Here is a 20,366-nt window from a genome sequence, read left to right as displayed (position 1 = left end):
GGGGTCTCCAACCTTGGCAACTTTTTAAGACTTGTGGACTTCAACTCCCAGAATTCCTCAGCCAGCAAAGCTCTGGGAGTTGAAGTCCACAAGTCTTAAAAAGTTGCCAAGGTTGGAGACCCCCCTGGTCTAGGCTTCATCAAAGCAGGGCTCTCCTCCACACAAACCATATTGAATCTGCAATTTAAACTTGGCTGTGGGTACCCATTCTCTCATGTCACACACACACACACACACACAAATGCTTAAAGACAACTTTGCTGCCTTTATTCACTTGCTATTTACAAACAGAAAGGAAGGAGAGGTGGTGAAACGCTGAATAATACAGTTTCTGATACAGTTATTGTATAGCATTGCATGAGCAGTCGGTGACACTATTGAAAGTTTGCTCTTGGCATCACCAAGATTAATTTGCAAATGCTAGAATTTGTGTCAGGCTCCAAGAACTTCAACTGAACTTTCCTTTCAGTTGGTAACATTTTAATAAACACCAGATTTTATACAACAATCGGAGACCTACAACACCCCCCCCCCCAAAGGGATTTCAAAGGATGACTGAAATGCTTTCAGCCATCCAATTTAAAGTAGCCTGCAGTCAGAGTTACAAACTACCTTTAAACTATTTTTAAGTAGGCCTTTTTAGAAACTTTTCAATGATTATTTTTCATCTACAGAAAAACAGATTAGCACATTGCTGAGAAAACAGTTCTCTGGAAGAGTGGTGGTGGTGAAGGTAAGAGGATGTTAAGAATCCCCGCAGGAAAGCAAGCTATAAAATTTAGAGCCCTATGAACTAATGTGTGCATATTGAATAAGCCTCTTGATAAAAATCACCAATGTGCATATTTTCTCTACTGTCTGCTGATGGAGAGCTAGTAAGTGGATAATGGTTCCATTCTACATACTGGCCGGAATAGAAATGTACACATTATACAGTGGTTAACTATACAAGGGAGATTCAAAAACAGACTTGCGTGACATAAGGCTCAAGGACTTCTGTGGAGTAATCTGTATTTCCAGACAAGTAGTTTCAAAGGGAAACACCTACTGAGAATGGCAAAATATATATATATATATATATCCAGGGCAACCCTTTTTTCCCGATTAAAGATTCTGTCCCAGTTGAAGACGTTTTGTGGTCAAATATCTTGTTAGAATCAAAGGAAGATGGACTCAACTTTGGTGAACCAAACAAGGTCTTAATGCCATCAGGATAAATTGAAGGGGTCATATTTAAAAGCAGGTTTCCCAAAGTAATGCCCAAATTGTTGCTGGAGAATGATGGCAGTTGCAGTCCAGCACCTCAAGAAGGCACCAGGTTGGAGAAAGCAAGTCAGTGAATTTCCACTGAGAAACAAAATGTACAACACAACTGACTATCGTAGAGGAACTGCGCAGATATTTAGTATGAGGAACTATTTCTCAGAGAATTGAACTGCTTTCTTGCTGATTTATTACTTGCTCTGGAGAAGGGCATGTATATAGTTTGGGTGAATCACACCAAATCCTTGACCAAAACAATCATGGATGTGGACGATTTTGCAGTAACAATGGATAAATTTGTAGATCATCACAGTGGGATTTAGTTTTACCCTCCCACCAGAGTAAAAAGCTGACCCAGTACCCCACACCATCATATTTTGGGGCGCTTATCTGAATAGCGCCCGCAAATACTTTCTAGGATTGCTTGCTTCATATTGCAATTTTCCCAAAGTAACAAATGTAGGAAAGTAGCATCCATAGCACACTGACAGCTGTGACTTACTAATAGGAAGAGGAACCAAGCACAAGGGAATAAAGCAACACCTGGCCAAGAGTCATAAAAGTCCTTTTAGTCAGGGACTGCCACATACCGTTAGTCCAAGTTATGCTCAAGTGGAAGCACAGCTGGGGAAGCTGTTCTGCCATACAGCTGGGGTTGCCTAGAGCCACCCTGAATGCATCTGAACAATGGAAAAAAAAAACAAACCACATGCTTTTTCTGCCCACCCCATAAGAATCGTATTCTAGCTTAAGAATTCGTGAACGTAAAAAGGCATTTTTCCTCCTGAAAAAATTCCTGAAATCTCTCTCTCTGAATTAAATTTCTGCAAAAAATGGCTTAAGAGACAGGGGGGTTCTCTCCCTGTTTAAGGGGAAATACACACACGCATACAAACACAAACTAACCACAGCACCAGCCTGTCACTAGGGTAACAAGAATCAAAAATGCATTGTTAAGTTGCACTATATTAGCAGCAGAAGAAACTTTCTGAGGACAAAAGGCCAGAAATTTAGATGCTTCTCTTAATTACAATGATCAAGTACACGTGGTTGCAAGCTGCTCGCCAAGGCCACGAGCAGGGAGACCCACAATCTGCTGCTGACTCTTCAGCAACCTCGCACACAAGGAGGAAAAGTCGTGTAAAGTAGATCTTAAGGCAGCCTTTCCTGATGTCATCCTCCAAATGTTATTAGCCTCCTAATAAATCTGCATTATCCACGCCAAGCAGGGCTGCCTTTGTCTGGATCAGGGTCCCAATCTGACATATCGGGTCAGATCAGGTCAGTAAAGTAAATTCACACTTTACTTTCCCTTGAAAGCCAGCAAACACACATTGGAACAGTGTTTCTCAAACATGGCCCTTTTAAGAGGTTTGGGCTTCAACTCCCAGAATTGAAATCCAAACCTCTTAAAAGGGCCATGTTTGAGAAACACTGAACTGGAAAGTCAGTTGATTGGCCTGTTTTAGCTCTGCTATTTTCTCAGGGTCAAGGATTGTCTTGAAATGCTGCTTGTCATGCAAAAGGTTCACACACACACCCCACCATCAGGCTGTGTACACAATTACCCCAAAGAGAACAAGTCATTTGTCCTGCTAGACAACTGGGAGGGGACAAGGGCAATGGGAACAAAGCCCTACCACTCTGCTGATATACCAACCATCTAAGACGCCTTCGCCACCAACCCCATGCTAGCCTCCTGCCTGCCAGAAATGTGGGGAGGGGAAATCTCTGGTGGGGGGTGGGGGAGTCACTTCTCATGAGAGTTAAGTTTCCTCCACGAGGATGACTAGATGTAAAAGCAGCTACATTCAGTGCAAGGAAATCACCCAGCCAGATTGCCAACACAAACAGGAGAGATTGCCAGCCTCAGTCCAGCAAGGCCGACATGCATCTGGATGTAGAGAACGTGCAATCTGGGAGTGCTTGCCCAATCCGAGTCTGCCAACGGGAGCCCATCCTATCACTGTAGCAGAACAAGCTGGCGGTCTCAGATGGAGGGGGCGGGAAGGGAGCGCCGAGCCTGTCCGATGGCGAATTTCCAGCAGCACCTGCTATGTGTAGAAGATGATCTCTGGGATCTGTCCATCTTCCACTGAGGTGCCGTTGTTGTTGCCGGCAGCATAGCAGAAAGTAAAACAGGTCTTTGTTCCCGTGGTTGGTGACTCGTGGACCACCTTCCGCAATCCTTTGGTTCCATAGTGAGAGTCGGGTCCCTAAATGAAGCATTGAAAAGCAAAGTTGTAAGAGTGGCCTTCTTTGAGTCAGGAAGCTGATCTACTGAGCTGGGACCATCCCTTGACTCTTACAGCAATAGCACTTCGAGTTATATACCGCTTCATAGTGCTTTTACACCTCTCAGTAAGTGGTTTTACAAAGTCAGCATATTGCCCACAACAATCTGGCTCCTCGTTTTACCCACCTTGGAAGGATGGAAGGCTGAGTCAACCTTGAGCCTGGTGGGATTTGAACTGCCAAATTGCAGTCAGTCAGCAGAAGTAGCCTGCAGTGCTGCATTCTAACCACTGTGCCACCAAGGCTCTTGTATGGACTACAGCAGGCCTGAGCAACCGCCCCCCCAAAGTGTCTATAGCCAGTGATTTATTTTCAATTACTGCATTTCTGCCTTTCCTCTCGGAGTCCAAGATACCCCACCCGAGAGTGTACAGGTAGTCCTTGACTTACGACAATTGAGTCCAAAATTTCCGTTAAGCAAGAGAGTTGTTCAATGTGTTTGCTGCAGTTTACAATCTTTCTTGCCACGGTTTGTTAAGTGAATCACTGCAATTATTAAGTTAGTAACACAATTGTAAAGCAAATCTGGCTTCCCCATTGATGTGTCAGAAGGTTGCAAAAAGTGATCAGATGACCCAGGGACACTGTAACCGTCATAAATATGAGTCAGTTACCAAGCATCTGAATTTTGATCACGAGACCATGGGGATGCTTTGTGTAAAATGACCATTTCACTCTTTTCAGTGCTGTTGTAACTTCGGTCACTAAACAAATGGTTGTAAATCGAGGACTACCTGTACCTTACAAGTATAACCAATCACCCAGGTTCTCTGCTTCCATCCTATCACCATCCTGAAAGAGATTCAGGACTAAAAACAGGGCACTATAGCTAGCAAATGTTAAAATCAGCCTCCTGAGTTGTTCCTTGTTTTCCCCCCACCAAGAAAAGCAAATTCAGAAAAAGCTGCAGAAAGAGTTGCTCTTTCAAGAATATTCCCTCTTCCAAGACTCCAAGCACCTTCAGCGTTGCACAGGCTGTGTAGCTGACAGTGGGCAGGATCTCCACAGGCTCCTTAAACATCACCCGGAAAGTATTGGAGGATCCGTCGCAGCTAAATCCAGTGTCGTTTTGGCCCAGGACGGTGTTGCTGTCTGTGTGAATTATCTGAAAAGGTAGAAGGCAAAGAGACAGAAAATGGAAAATGGAATTATTATTTTTTTGGAACATATGGGTTTTTTAAAAAAAATTCTATTATAATTTTGTTTATAGGAAAAACAGCAATGTTCCTTTCTGATAACAAGGTCTGGGGCAGGGATGGCGAACCTATGAAACCCGGGTCAAAGTTGACACACCACAACATTTTGGATGGCACAGCAATGTACATCAACACAACTATTTTCAAAAGCATGCTCCATTCTTGCATAATTTTTAGAGGCTGGAAAGGCTGCATGAGAATGGAGATCACATTCAGAATAACAGAGTTGGAAGGAGGTTTCCTAGTCCAACCCCTTGCTCAGGCAGGAAGCTCTTAGGCCTATACCATTTCAGACAAATAGTTGTCCAATCTCTTCTTAAAAACTTCCATAATTGGAACACTCACAACTTATGGAGGCAAGTTGTTCTACTAATTGTTCTAACTGTCAGGAAATTTCTTAGTTTTAGGTTGTTTCTTTCCTTGATTAGTTTCCATCCATTGTTTCTTGTCCTGCCCTCAGGGGCTTTGGAGAATAGCTTGACTCCCTCTTCTTTGTGGCAATCCCTGAGATATTGGAACACTGCTATCATGTAATCCCTAGTCCTTCTTTTCACTAGACATACCCAATTCCGGCAACTGTTCTTTGCATGTTTTAGCCTCCAGTCCCCTAATCATCTTTGTTGCTCTTCTCTGCACTCTTTCTAGAGTCTCCACATCTTTTTTACATCATGGTAACCAAAACTGGATGCAGTATTCCAAGTGTGGCCTTACCAAGGCATTATAAAAAGGTATTAACACTTCACATGATCTTGATTCTATCCCTTTGTTAATGCAGCCTGTTAATGCAACATGCATAATTGGACTGTTTTAGATATTAAAATGTAAAGAACTAAGAGCTGAGGTGGCGCAGTGGTTAGAGTGCAGTACTGCAGCTACTTCAGCTGACTGCTAGTTCAGCAGATCAGCAGATCAAATCTCACCGGCTCAAGGTTGACTCAGCCTTCCATCCTTCCTAGGTGGGTAAAATGAGGACCCAGATTGTTGGGGGCAATATGCTAATGCTAATGCAATATGCTAATATGCAATATGCTATATGCTAACTTTGTAAATTTTGTAAACCGCTTAGAGAGGGCTGTAAAGCACTATGAAGCGGTATAGAAGTCTAAACAATAATAATAATAACTGTTCTGCTTTTGTTTGGGGATGTGACATGCCAGCTGTCAAGTAAGACATTTTCCAATTTTTTGACCTGTGTGGAGCCTGAAAGGTTTGCCATCAATGGAGGAAATGATGTACCTGTAAATTCACCCGTGTTGCTTCACAACCCACTCATGCAAATCAAATCCAGAAAGTTATCTACCTGTATATTTACTTGGTAATCTGTGGGGCCATGGATCGAGCCATACAACCCAAATCCAACTATAAATATCCGCTTGTTGACAGAGAACCTGCAGAGTTTGCAAAAAAAAAATAAAAAAAAATAGACAGACCAAATCACTGTGAAAGAAAAGAAGCTACTCCAGTTATAAAGTTTTTCCTTTCTTTCTTCTTTGTCCTCTGGGAGACAGCCTTGTTTTGAATACCCAACACTTCCAAAACCTGAGAGTTGAAAATAACTGAGCAAGTCAGCAATAGCCCCCAATCTAGATCTGCATACCATCATTTCAAATAAAAATTAATGGGATGGAAACAAAAAAGGGAACAAGCCTTTGAAGTGGTGCCAGATGCTTGTTACTTTATGCATCTGATTACCATTTGTTTTGTTCCCAGAAAGACCTAAAGGAAGGCTTTCTTTTACTCCAGTATATGAAGTAAAAATGAATAAACTAATTAGCATCAATTTCAGGTTGTTCAACTGCAAGACGACAGCAAATCTATGTGATCTGTTGGCATTATTGATCCACTTATTGTTACCGGAGTAAAGATCAACATATCACGGGCAGCTTGGGTGGCACAATCGCCCTAGTTTAAACTCTCGCACAAAATATCATAGAGAACAGGGGTGTCCAACCTTGGCAACTTTAAGACTTCAGAACTTCAACTCCCAGAATTCCGTCAGCTTAGGAATTCTGGGAGTTGAAGTCTACAAGTCTTAAAGTTGTCAAGGTTGAACACCCCTGGTATAGATGGGACATTAACTGGGATATAGATGGGAGATTAATTGTATGGAAGGCAGTATCCCTCAGATGGGGGGGTACACCTAGCCCTTTGCACCTATGAATCAGTAGTTGTCCCCTTCTTAGCCATGTCCCACCATTGGGGTCCATCATCTGAAGCTAGCTTCATTTGTCTGCCTTTGGTCCCACAATGATATTCCCTGTATTTCATTGCTCAAACTATAGAGGTTTCAAAATTTAACTTTTTAATTTAATTACTTTTCTCCTGGTTTGTGCCCACTTTTATTCCAGCCCACCTACTTTTTGAGCACACCATTCAAAAGCAAAACATGGAAATTCTTCCCAAGGCTTCTTCCCTGCCCCTTCCACACAGGGGCACTGTCATTTCTGTTGATGAATGTAATTCAGATATCCAGACCTGCTTTAAATGACAGGCTGCTGATAATCATTACATCAGACTGGGATAATCTTCCAAAGTTCTTCCAAAATTTCCCAAGACAGTTGGATGAACCACAAAACTTCCCCACCTGGGAACTCGGTGATAGCTTGAAATTCTTGGCTTGGATAGTTTAGAACTGCAACACTTGCGGTCAGATTTAGGCATTGCATAAAAAAAATTGTACCTAGTAATGTTTTACCTGTAAATGACTTTTTTAGTTTTAATCATAATATAACATGCGCAAACAACCGCTTTAAACTAATGTAAACTGTTTTAAACTCGATTGCCAAAAATTCGATTTTGGTAACAGGGTCGTCAAGAGTCAGAAATATTTTATCCGATTCAGTTGTCTCAGCTACTATTTTAGTTCTAACTTAAACTTTGGTGGACCTCACCCCATATTTAAGAGGTCCGTGTGTGTGTGTGTGTAATTGCACTAACATGCCTATCGTCCATGTAACATTTTAATTTTCTTTGTTTTGCTCATTTGAATTTGCGAACTTTGTTTGAAGAATAAATATATGAAATATGATGTTTTCAGTGCTAGGTCAATAGAGCGGTGGTGGAAAGAATACCTGATCCGGTCACTGGTCCCACTGTAACCCCAGCGGCTTTCCACCTGCTGAAAACGGTTGATGCTGCACTCTTTCCCTCTCAGGCAGCAACGAGGGCGGTCGATGAACTCTACCCGTGGCTTGGGGTTGACCGTGAAATGAAGGAACAGGCTAACCACTTCACGGTCAGTGAGGATCCCCGACTGAGCTGGTCCTGCAGAAAGCAGAAAGGAATTCAGATAACCATGGTGAGAGGATCATTACTTTCACTGAGATACATTTTTTTTTCTTGCTTTTCTTCCCAGAAACCAGCTCTCTCTTTAGGATCATGTTTTACAGGTAGTCCTCAACTTATGACAGCAATTGGGATTGGGATTTCCATGGCTAAGCGATGCAGTCATAAAGTGTGACTGCATCGCTTAATGATGGCAATCCCTGCAGCTCCAGTTGCCACTGTGGACTGAATCTTAGCTGAGGCAACTTCCTTCCCACAACCAGTCTGTAAAAAAGTCATCAAGTCAGTCCCAGGCCCACCGAAGTTTAAGTTAGAACTAAAGAAGTGGCTGCATATCCAAATGGTATGGCACAGCACAAGGAAGAGGTGCTAGGCTGCGAAGGTATGAGGGTGTGCGTGAGAGGTGCCATGGGGGTCAGGGAGGACGCACAAGGATGCAAGGGAATTGCAAAATGCACAGCAGAGGTCGGGAGGGTGTTGGGGGGAGCAGGAGAGTGATCCAAATATCTTGAGGATGCTCCAGATATGAGGGATCATCAGATGAATGCAGGGAAGCAGATGTTCAGATTTAGTTATGAATGCAAGGGCTCATAGCAGGGGTGAAATCCAGCAGGTTCTGACAGGTTCTGGAGAACCGGTAGCAGAAATTTTGAGTAGTTTGGAGAATTGGAAAATACCTCTGGCTGGCCCCAGAGTGGGGTGGGAATGGAGATTTTGCAATATCCTTCCCCTGGAGTGGGGTGGGAATGGAGATTTTGCAGTATCCTTCCCCTGCCACGCCCACCAAGCCACACCACGCCCACCAAGCCACGCCTACAGAACCGGTAGTAAAAAAAAATTGGATTTCACCACTGGCTCACAGTATAAATTGCATGTAAGACAGAAAGTATGACTTGATTTCATCTGGGTAACTGTGGGTATATATGAAGGCAGGCGTTCATAGTTTGGTTACAACTGTCTCTTTGCCATCTGCCTTCTAGTACAAAATGCAAACATGCCCAATTAGAAGCAAATAGGAATATTTTTGTGGGTAAGAAGGACATACAGACTGGCCCATTACCTAAACTGCCATTATTATTTTATTTTTATTTTATTTTGGCAGTAAGTAGCTGGTAAGAACAGGGAGTCAGAATCAAAACGAAGGAGCAGAAATATTTTCAAATACATAAATGCCCTCACTGGCATAAAGTTATTAACCCACCAGATATTTGATTTAAAACCCCCCTTTTGAGAAAGTGCCCCCAAATACCTGCAGCAAATTCCTCGATTGTCATCAAGGGGAAGCGAATGAGGGAAAGAGCTTTGCCCAAAGCTTTCCGCTTGTTTTCTGGTATCAGCTGCAATTGTTGCCGCTGACACTCAGCCTCTGACCACCTGACCACTGCGTTGAAGAGGCGCACCTCCCGGATGCCAAGGCTGTCTCGCTCCAAAACTGCCACCAAGGTATCTATCAGACAAAGAGAACGTCACTACCAACAAGATTCATCTTTCATCGCTATTTTGGGATAAGGATAAACATGGGTGGGTGGGTAATCCTTTCACTGTCAAAATCAGCCAGTGTTGAAAATCTCCTAACTTTCAATACTGTACTTAATAGCCTGAACTACTAGTTCAGGAAGTGCTCTACACCTCCGCTTTATAGAGAATCCTGGAGAATCAGCCCTTTATACAGGCACCTGCCAGGCCTCATTTGAGCTTAGCGCACCTTTTAGAAAAACACACCTACAGGAGAGCCAAGATAAAATACACCACATTGGCCAGCGGAGGCCTGGAGAAATATCACAAGCAGAATCCAAGGCAATTTGAAGATAACAGAATATCAGAATTGGAAGGGTCCTTGGAGGTCTTCTAGTCCCAATAGCTTGCTCAAACAGGAAACGCTATAGCATTTCAGACAAATGGTTGTCCAATTTCTTCTTAAAAACCTCCAGTGTTGGAGCACCCACAACTTCTGGAGACGAGTCATTCCACTGATTAACAGTTCTCACTATCAGGAAATTTCTCCTTAGTTTTGGGTTGGTTCTCTCTCCTTGATTACTTCCCATCCATTGCTTCTTGCTCTGCCTTTGTTTGCTTTGGAGAATAAGTTGACCCCTCTTCTCTGTGGCAGCCCCTTAGATATTGGAACACTGCTATCATGTCACCCCTAGTAGAAGTCACCCCCAATGGGTGGAAATTAAACAGCGAGAGGTAGGATGTCTCCCAGAGAAACAGAACCCTTACAACTGTTTGCAAATCAACCTTCCAGACGACAAACTGGCAAGAGGGGGAAGGAGAAATCCACATCAATTACATAGAGACGATGATGGCAAGTTGCTGCAACTATTATCTTCCTTCCAGAAGCTGCTTGCTCCATACATATACTGCCCTGTTGTTCTACAGAGCTTGGGGGAATTTTACCTCAGAAATCTAGCTTTTTTTTTTTTTTGCTGGCAACTTTCCACACATAGCAAAACTAGCAAGACAATGCATTTTGTAACATCATGTGCTGCTGGTGAACAGCTAGGACCAAATGCGCTCTTTGTCCATCACTTGACGCAAAAGCATGGCAAGGGATGTTGAGACTGACTTGGTCAATATACAAATGCTGCTCAAGAGGCAAGCATCTAGTTTGCTCCACTTCAGGAAAAAAGACTCACATGATTTTATATATATATATTTTAAAAATCCCTCTACAAAGAAACTTATGTTTCACGAGTCAGGCTAAATCACAACTTTTCTTGACAGGTCAATTTTCTATGGATAGCATTTTTTTCTTAAGCTAATATGTGTGAAAAAACAGTCATGCAAGGGATAATATTTGTCTCTATTTCACAGATGGATGCTTGAATCTCTAAGGTTTCATCTAAGGGGAGGTTCTGTTCCGGAACTTTTAAAAAGACTTTGTACAGAAGAAAAGACTTTCCACAGCAGAAAAACCCTCGTTTGTTTCCCGAGATTGAAGCAGAAGGCTGCACCTAAATTGTAAACATTCAATTGTAAACATTCATCCCTTCAATGCAGCAACTTTTAAGGACTGGGACCTGAATGACCTTGGTTTTTTTCTTCAACCTTTCATCTGTCTGTAAACAATTCCACGAGCTATCAAACCGAAGAGCCGAATCAACTTCCTTTAAAGAAATAAACGGCACTAGAAATACAACTGACATCTGCAACCTGTATAAATAAGACAAACTAAACAGGCTGACAATTTTGCATAATCTATTCTAATTTTACTTGACAGTGGCAGGGACAAGAGCCTAAATAGAGGTTTTAACAGGCCCAATTTAAACTGCTTATCTTACAGCTGGGTATACCTTGAGAAGCAGACAGAAGGACACCTCTATCAATTGTGTCACCTCAGAGAAAGGGGGAAGCACCCAAGCAAAAAAAAACTTAGCACAAACTGTTGGAACATCTTTCAATTCTGAGAGAAGCTTACCCAGGTCAATATCAGTGAAGCCTTCGGCATTGATGGCATCCGAGGTGTTTTTATCTATGTTTTCCAGGCAAAGGCTGGCCAACTGCGGCTCATCGAAGAGTCTTGCCTAAGAAATAGCCATCAATCAGTAAGAATAAATGGAAGGAGCACGTAGAGGAGTGTGTTAACTTCAGGACTTTTTAAATCCCATTCCATCCCCTACTTTGTAGGAGGGTGAAGATTCATACGTATACACGCTCCGTATGCACAAAAGGATGGGATGAAAACGTCCTACAAATATATAAATTTCTACAAAATTCATACGAAGTGATAACCATATGTCATAGTTTATGCATTTGGTATTGGGTTAAATTAGATCTGATGGTATCATGGCATCCAAGCCATGTGAGCTACAGTTTCCTTAAGGACTTCTCCACTTTGCCTGTGGTTTGCAAATATATTTGTGGTGGTTTGCAAATTATTATTTCATCCAACTATACACTTTAGGATTGAAAATGTTACCAAGACCATGTGCAACAAATCAAAGGAAAACAAACCCAGTCACATGACCCCACCACCAAGCCACGCCCACAGAACCGGTACTAACAAATTTTACATTTCACCACTGACCAAGGCCACTGCTAACTTGGTGAATGTGTTTGCTTTCTCCCCAGTTTTTAACTTTAACCAGAAGTCATGAAAATCTCTAGGCTTTACCATGGAAGTTCATAAGGATCTATCTCAGCAGCAGATGAAAACTGATAGCTTTGCAGAGGATTGATCCGAGAAGGTGGGCAACTACAAGTAATCCCTGATTTATGACCAGTTAGGTCTGGACCGTCTGTCATTAAGTGATGCAATTGTTAAATGAGTCAGATCCAATTTTGCAATCTTTGTGCTGCTGGTGTTAAGCAAATCACACAGTCATTAAATGAACCGGGCTTCCCCACTGATTTTGCTTGTCAGAAGCCCCCCGAGAAGGTCACAAATGGCAATCACACGATCCCAAGAAGCTGCAACTTCATCACTATATGCCAGTTGGCAAATTTTGAACATGTGACCACAGGGATGCGGTGACACTCACAAGTGCAAAGATTGGTTATCAGTTTTTTCAGTGCTATGGTAACTTCGAAAAGCGGTTAAACAAATGGTCATAAATCGAGGACTACCTGTAGCCAGTGTCAGCATCTTCCTCGACTCACGCCAAGAACTTTCAACCAAAAAGGCTAGTTCAGAGGCAAATGTACCTGGGTTAAAAGCATGAATGCATTATCTGCTCTGAGATTTTTCTTCAGAAACTCCACACAGTGAGCCTCAAGGGCAGGGACTGCGTATTTTTTTGCAGTGTAAAGAGTCGTCATCACAGTCTCTGGCCCAATCTGAACTTCATCTGAATAAAGAAATCTAAGAGAAAAATGGAGAGGGAGGCGGAGAAAAATATTATTCCACTCAAAACCACATTATTTACTGGAGAAAATACATCAGAAATGTCAGATTATTAGTTGTTACGTAGAAAGTCTTTCTATTGTCTAATTAAGAGGTGAATTCCCATTGGGTACCAATTCAATAACAGGGTTTTTTTATTAAAAAAAATGAGACTATTCATCTCACCTGTAAATCCATGAGGACAAGGAACATCTTTTTAAAATTGGAACTCTTTAGACAGGGTATGCTGCCCTGGACAGCACACTAGCATATAGGGTACATATTTTTATTTGCTACACTTCTGACTTTTGATTTGCAGATTTTAAAACCAAGCCAGTCAGTGACTTTTGCAGTTGAGATATTCTAATCCAGCTCTCCGGACATTATTTTGGCAAACCTGAAAACCTGCATTTGTTATAAAATGTCTAAATTTATGTAGTGTCTTTGGGGGTTTTAATACTTAATTCAATATCCATTACATTGTCTGCCTTTCTGACAGGACACATGAGATGATCAGATCCAGATATATCTATAGCAGTTAATTAAATTGCAATACCAGGCTGATCATAATGGGACAATTTTGGGACTGTGACTCACCAGCTTTCTTTCCCATATCTTTACTAAGGGCTTATAAACTGAATGGAAACCATACTTACAAGGCTTCCAGCTTGACAAAGAGAAACAAATGTTATATTGCCAGGTTTTGAAGGTTAAAAAAATGTGGTATCAGGCCTGGAAGTAGTAGAAGAAATGAAGAAGCAGAAGGGGCAATCTTTCAATATACTACTCCTGAAATTTTAAGATTCAAGCCCCAACTTCTCAGATACGCATTTTAAAAGCATGCGAGCCAAAAGAAATTAATCTGATCCAGGCTAAAAAAGGGGGCATATGAAAAAATCAGAGAGAGAAGCATAAATATGGGAGCTGGGGGGAAGGAAGGAAACCAGTTTTAAAAGCTCTAAAAATACAGAATTGCCATCTAGGAAACAGTATATCTTCCTAAAACAACTATATGCTAGACCCTTTTTTAAAAGATGTATTTAAAATAAAAATGAATGCCTAGAATAGTACTGCACCAACCCTATTGCAGACAGGTTGCAATTGGGGTGTGGGGATGTGGAGGGGGAAATCACTTTACTTGCATAAAAACAGGCTTACTTCAGCAAAGCTAAGAAAGCAGCAGGCTCTACGTCAGGTAATTCTATCTCCGTGGAGGTTGTAGCCATCCCGCCATTGAACATTGCATCGAAGACCGCGCTGCCCACAGCCAGCACAAACCTGACATATAAAAACAGAAACAAGAAAGGCCTCACTTGACTGGATTCCGTTCTCAATCTTTCATCTATTTTTATTCCATAGTTAAATACCCTGTTTCATTTCCCCCCCCCCCCGAGTTAAGATTTACATAAATGATACTACTGAGAATGATACTGAAAATTCATTCAATCAGATTCCAGGACATACAGGCTGAAATAAAAGTGGATACTTTAACACTTGTGGGTATAGTACACAATGTCTAAATAAAGTGGCGTAAAGTGGTTTAAATTGTATATATCTGTGATGGCAAACCTGTGGCACGCAGCACCCTCTCTGATGGCACGCAAGCCGTTGCCTCAGTTCAACTCCGCTGTGCATGCGCGTGTGCCTCCCACTGGCCAGCTGGTCTTCGGGTCTCTGCTGTGCATGTGCGGGGGGCAGGGCGTGTGTGAGGGGCCCCACGCGCATTGTATTTTGGGGGTTCGCATGTGCGCACGCTTTGGGCACTCAGTCCAGAAAAGGTTAGCAGTGGTGAAATCTAAAATTTGTTACTACTGGTTCTGTGAGTGTGGCTTGGTGGTGGTGGTAATGTGACTGGGTGGGCGTGGCCATTTTTTTTTTTTTTTACTTTTAAAACCATTTTTTCTACAACCTCTTCAGGGAAGAGGTTGTAAAAAAATGCTTTCAAAAGGCTCCGACGATCCCAAATGAGTTGCCTGATGGCAGGGGCTTTTTTAAAAAGCCTCTGCCGATCAGGCAACTCAGCTGGGATCGTCAGAGGCATTTAAAAGAAAAAAAGGTTTTTTTTCTTTTAAATGCCTCTGACAATCCAAGATGAGCCGCACGATCATCAGAGGCTTTTTTTTTTTTACTTTTAAAAGCATTTTTTTGGCCAAAGAGGTTGTAGAAAAAATGCTTTTAAAAGTAAAAAAAAAAAAAGCCTCTGATGATTGTGCGGCTCAGCTGGGCATGGGGGGGGGCAGGGATTTTTGCTACCGGTTCTCCGAACCACCCGCCTCCATCGCTACCGGATCGGGCGATCCGGTCCGAACTGGGAGCATTTCACTCCTGCATCACTGGTATATATCAGTGGTGGGTTGCCCCCGGTTCGCACCGGTTCTATAGAACCGGTAGTAAAACCGATGGGAAGCCCCGCCCACCAACCCCGACGTCATCAAAACACTTCTGTGCACGCGCAGAAGAGCACGCACGCAGCCCCACTGCGAACCGGTAGTAAAGGTAAGTAGAACCCACCCCTGGTATATATGTTGTGAGAATCTCCCTGGGTTCCTTACTCCAAGGAAAGAAGACACAAAAAGCAGCTGCTTGGGGAGAAGTTTCTCTATTTTATTTGGGTCAGCAATAGTACAAAGCATGTTTCTGGGACAGCTGGCAACGGACCCGCATATCAGGAAGGTTTATATATGTTTTTTAGCCTTGGTGTAAGTGAAATATGTTCTTACGACCACGAGAAAGCAGGAAATATAGCTTTTTATGGTTAGAGGAAATACAGTATTGTTTGTTACCTTCTTTATATCAGCAAGGATCTTCCTGGCCAGGCAGAGGTGCTAAATTTCATTTCCTGCCTGTCAATGATCTATTGACTTTAAGGAAACATTGTATTTTATAAGTGAAGAAGGGTTTCTCTGACTCCAGATCAGAAGGCTGTTAAAAGGAGGGGGAGGAGACAGTTCAAAGACTTTTTAACTTCTGTCAATAAATGTTTTACAACTGTGTTAAGGTTTACTCTTGTTAAGTCCTTAACACCAAATTCAGGGCCTTTTATCAAAAGCTGTTTTGCTACAGGAAAAAAAAAATCCAAGAACAAAGAATGAGGGACAAACACATTATTGGCCTCATGATGCAAAAATGAGCACAAGTAGTCCTCAATTTACAACAGTTCACTTAGTGTCTGTTCAAAGTTACATCATCACTGAAAAAAGTGAATTATGAGCATTTTTCACACTTACGACCATTGCAGCATCCCTGTGGTCATGTGATTTACATTCGGATGCTTGACAACTGACTAGCATTTATGTACCGGGGTCATGTGATTACCTTTTGCAACCTTCTGACAAGCAAAGTCAATGGGGAAACCAGATTCACTTAACAACTGTGTTACTAATTTAACAACTGCAGTGAATCACTTAACAAATTTCTCACTTAGCAGCATAAACTTGAGGCTCAATTGTGGTCATAAGTTGAGGACTACCTGTATTTAGCCCAAGCCTGGTTTAAAAACTTTTCATATTCTGGAAAAATATTACACTGTCATATAAGCATAATTCTGTAAAGCTGTGTGCAATTCAGCAGCTTCAAGAAAAATGTCCTGTTTGGTATCGTAACATGCATAAAGAGGGTTTTAAACAGAAACCTTTCACTTTACAATTGCTCTCCTTACTCTTAGCAAGCATCAGCTCTGTTGTGCAAAAGTGTCATGAGATGCACTGCATTCCTGGTCAGGGTTTTGAATTCCATTCTTTAGTGGTACAAAGGCTCTATTTAGAAGCAGCAAATAGATATGATTTCAGTGTTATAGCAACGCGTTAATGTGCGTACATGTTGAGGAAATACGTGATGTTGCAAACTTTCTGAAATTAATTCACATTGTTATATAAGATTTCACAGAGATAGATGTTAATAAATCATTTCCTAACTTCAAGTCAGGAACATGTTATTTAATACTTCTGTACAAATCAAACCACACAATCAGATCACAATACCACCCCCACCAGCAGCAGCGAATCAACCTCAGGCAAACCCAGCACAGTCTGGCACCAACTATCTTAATGCTAAATCACTGGCTGCAAACAAACAAGCCAAGACCTAGCCTGTCCCTTAGAATTGTTGTGGACCAAGTCCTCCCTGGGGTTTCCAACTGAACCATCCCTTCATATTATTTTAAGTCTTGCCCATGGGTGCATTAAGGCCCACAGCCTCTTCAGTTCAGTTGTGATATTGCGCAGAAAAATCAGCCACCCTACAGCGTATTCAAACTCTGCATTTGAGAATGCCGGGGACTTTTATTTGTGAAAGCCAGGCCAAATTTAACTCTGCTTTGCCTGACTTTCTGAAATCCTGCACCCTATTGTGGCACAATCCTCACGCCCTCAACCCAGTCCCACCAACAAGCCACAAAAACGGAGAAGCAGCCTTTTCAAAGCTATTTATCCGCAATAAACTCTACCCAATGCCTTCTGGTCGTCCCCGTTGTCCCTCACCTCAATGCCTGCCCCCGTCTTCAACCCCCAACCATCCTACCTCATTCATTTCAGTCTCCCCTTACTCTTTAGGGGGAGGGGCGGCATATACATTGAATTAATTAAATTAAATCAAATCCCAAATCTGCCACCCCTGTCCCTTCCTCCAGCTGCCTTGGAGTCCAGCATAAGATTGGAGGACAAGAGAGGGACACTCCCTTTTTGCTGTGGAAACCTCAAGCAGGAGCAAACCAGCCGTCCCTTGGGGATGCTTTAACTTACTATTTTTTATTTTTTTTTGCACTGAGCAGGAGGGTGGGCTCCATGATCTCAAGGATCCCTTTCCATTCTAGGAATGGTCTCAATTTCACCTCCAATGACTGACATCCCCACCCTCCCATAAACACCTCCAGGGCCTCTACAGACCTCTCCCTTCCCCACATGCTGCATTCAGCCCCACTGACAGCTACCCTATCCTTATCTCCAAGGGCAGGACCTCCATCTTTTATCTTTCTCCTCCTTGAGATGGGGAAGAGGGCTCTGCACCCCCTTCCTCCTCCCCTTCCAATTCCCAATCATCCCCCCCCCAAGGAAAGAGACCCGACTCCCCCATTTCTCTCCCGCCAACCCACCCACCAAGACCCCCCTTCCTCAGAAACGGAGCCCCCCCCCATCACCCCAAAAGCCCCCTTCTCCGACCTGTGGGCCGGGATGCGCTGGGCGCCGGCGCGGCCTTTGCCCACCAAGAAGTGGACGTCGCTGAGCACCTCGTTGTTGAAGAGGAAGGCGAAGCGCTCCTGCACCGTCGGCTTCGTCGCCTGCCAGTTGTAGGCCGTCTCCCGAGGCCCGAGCGGCGGCGGCGAAGGCGAAGAGGAGGCCGGGCCCGAAGGCGAAGCAGCGGCCGCTGCCGCCGCCGCCGCAGCCCCGCTGGCCGCCACCGGCAGCGGGTTGTTGCCCCTTCCTCCCGCTCCGTGGTTATGCGTAGGCCCGGAGGAGGAGGAAGAGGAGGAGGAGGCCTGAGGCGAAGCAACGGCGAGAGGCGGGGACGGCAGCGCTGCCTGAGGCGGCGAGAGCAGCAGCAGAGGCCCGTCGCCGCTGTTGGAGCAGGACGAGGGTGGCGGTGGTGGTGGAGGTGGCGGCGCGGCCGCAGGCGAAGCGGGGAGCGGCGGGGGCGGCCCGTTGCCGGCCTGAGGGGGCGACGGCGCCGATGCGTTGGAGGAGAGGCTGCCGCAGCCCCCGCCGCTTCCGACGGGCCCGGCTCCGGCCGCCATTTTGCGCGGAGGCGGCTGCCGGGGAGGGGCCGCCTGCAGCAGGAAGAGTGGGCGGCCGCCGGAGCCGCTGGAGAGGACGACGAGGGCGGCGGCCAGGAGGAGGCCCGAGCGAGGCGGCGGCGGCGGTGGAGGAGGAGGAGGAGGCGGCTGCGGGGCGGCTGGGGAAGGCGGGCGGCGGCGGCGGCAGCAGCAGCGGCCGCGGCCCATGAGGCGAAGGAGCCCGAGCGGGCAGGGCGGCGGCGGTAGTGGGTGAGGAGGAGGAGCTGCCATGCCTGCCCCGCTATTAATTACGAGGAGGCGGCGAAGGAGAGAGAGAGAGAGAGAAGCGCGTCTTTTTTTCCCCTTCGGTTGGGTTGTGATTGATTGCCATGGGCTCTGGATCTTTTTTTATAAAAAAAAAGGGGGATTTATTATGACATTGAGGCGCTTCAGGAAAGAAAGGAGGCTTTGAAAACGCGGTCGGGGAGGGTTTGTGTTTAGGAAGAACGGGGAGGGGGGGTGTCGGGCAGACATCCTGATCCTTTGGAAATAGATATTTTGAAGTTTTTTTTTTTTTTTAAAGAAAGAAAAGGGTGGGAGGCGGTTTGAAATACGAAGTCTTGTCATGACAGGAAATATTTTCTGATTTTTTTTATTTTTATTCTTTAGGACTCGCTTCTCTCCATCAAATAAAGTGTATCTGTGTTTGTGGTTTCAAGCAGGCAAAGAGAAAAAGGGGTTGTTTCTCACAGATTTAGAAAAGCAGTTAAAATGTTTTTAAGAAAACTCTGGTGTATTTTTTTTTCCTTGTTAAAAATAATTATAAGTATCTCATTCTGGGATAGATCAATTCAGGGTAAAAAAAATACTTTGTATAGGAATGGCTATTGCACCACCTGTATATTTATTTATAAGGCACCCTATAATAATTCTCAGGTGATGGATACCATAGGATAAAAACAGATTAAATTCTAGTTAAATGAAATGCTAAAGTAGATTTGTAACACTTGATAACGTGGATGTGTTCCCCGGAAGAATAAAAGGAAACCCCATATTAGAAAGAAAAATTCCCAAAGAATAAGAAATCCTCCATAAGAATGGGAAAAAAATTGTCTCTTCCTGAATTGCTGAACCCTGGTTTTTAGTCTAGAAAACTCCATTCAAAGATATTGTTTCCATTCATAAAACTAGGTTTCCATTCAGAGGAGACGATCTTTGAAGACGGAAGCCAACAATATAAAGAACTAACAGTAGACAAAAGCTGATCGCACAAGCCAAACCAAATTATTAAGGCAAAACACTTATGCCCATACTTCCTTTACCCATAAGGGGCAACTATGAAAAACACATACACAACAAAAAGAGAACATACTGATATAGAAAAACAGGAATGATTTCCTGCTTCTTGCCAACTTCCTCATTGAATTTCCGTGTGGGAATCTGGCAGGGAGCATCAAAAATCTTTCCTTCCCCGCAGGCAGGTAAGTAACTGCTGCTGGGTGGAGGAGGGAGCAAAGGATTGCTAAACTGACTGGGAAACTGTCATAGAATATTGAAAATGAAGATCACATGACCACAGCAGCCACCAGGAGCACTGAAGCAGCCATAACTTCCCCAAATTTCATTCCCTTGGGAGTCCTGGGTACCAACTTGTGGATGTAATATGTAAGCCCATTTGAGGTATCTGGGTTTAAAGAATTGTTACTCTGTTATTCACCGTTTCACCTAGTGAAAGATCATGACGAGTGTTAGTAGTATATAGATGAAGGCTTCAATCCTGCAGCAGTTAAAACAT

At 43.6% G+C, this 20,366-nt stretch overlaps 1 protein-coding gene across 1 annotated transcript; it reads right to left on the bottom strand.

Annotated features, from left to right (window-relative positions):
• Window positions 1–245: 245 nt before the first annotated feature.
• Window positions 246–18,828, bottom strand: BTBD2 (BTB domain containing 2). Its single transcript, XM_034437731.2, has 9 exons — window positions 18,021–18,828; window positions 14,023–14,142; window positions 12,687–12,843; window positions 11,461–11,566; window positions 9,289–9,486; window positions 7,826–8,018; window positions 6,055–6,142; window positions 4,517–4,663; window positions 246–3,479 (listed from the first exon to the last, which is right to left on the bottom strand). Exons 1-9 carry the CDS (start codon window positions 18,797–18,799, stop codon window positions 3,318–3,320), a joined length of 1,950 nt encoding a protein of 649 aa, XP_034293622.2. The 5' UTR covers window positions 18,800–18,828; the 3' UTR covers window positions 246–3,317.
• Window positions 18,829–20,366: the final 1,538 nt, after the last annotated feature.

The sequence above is a fragment of the Pantherophis guttatus genome, chromosome 1, assembly GCF_059756535.1.
Source record: "Pantherophis guttatus breed Tessera chromosome 1, ASM5975653v1, whole genome shotgun sequence".
Lineage (NCBI taxonomy): Eukaryota > Metazoa > Chordata > Lepidosauria > Squamata > Colubridae > Pantherophis > Pantherophis guttatus.
This window is presented reverse-complemented; position numbering and strand designations above follow the sequence as displayed.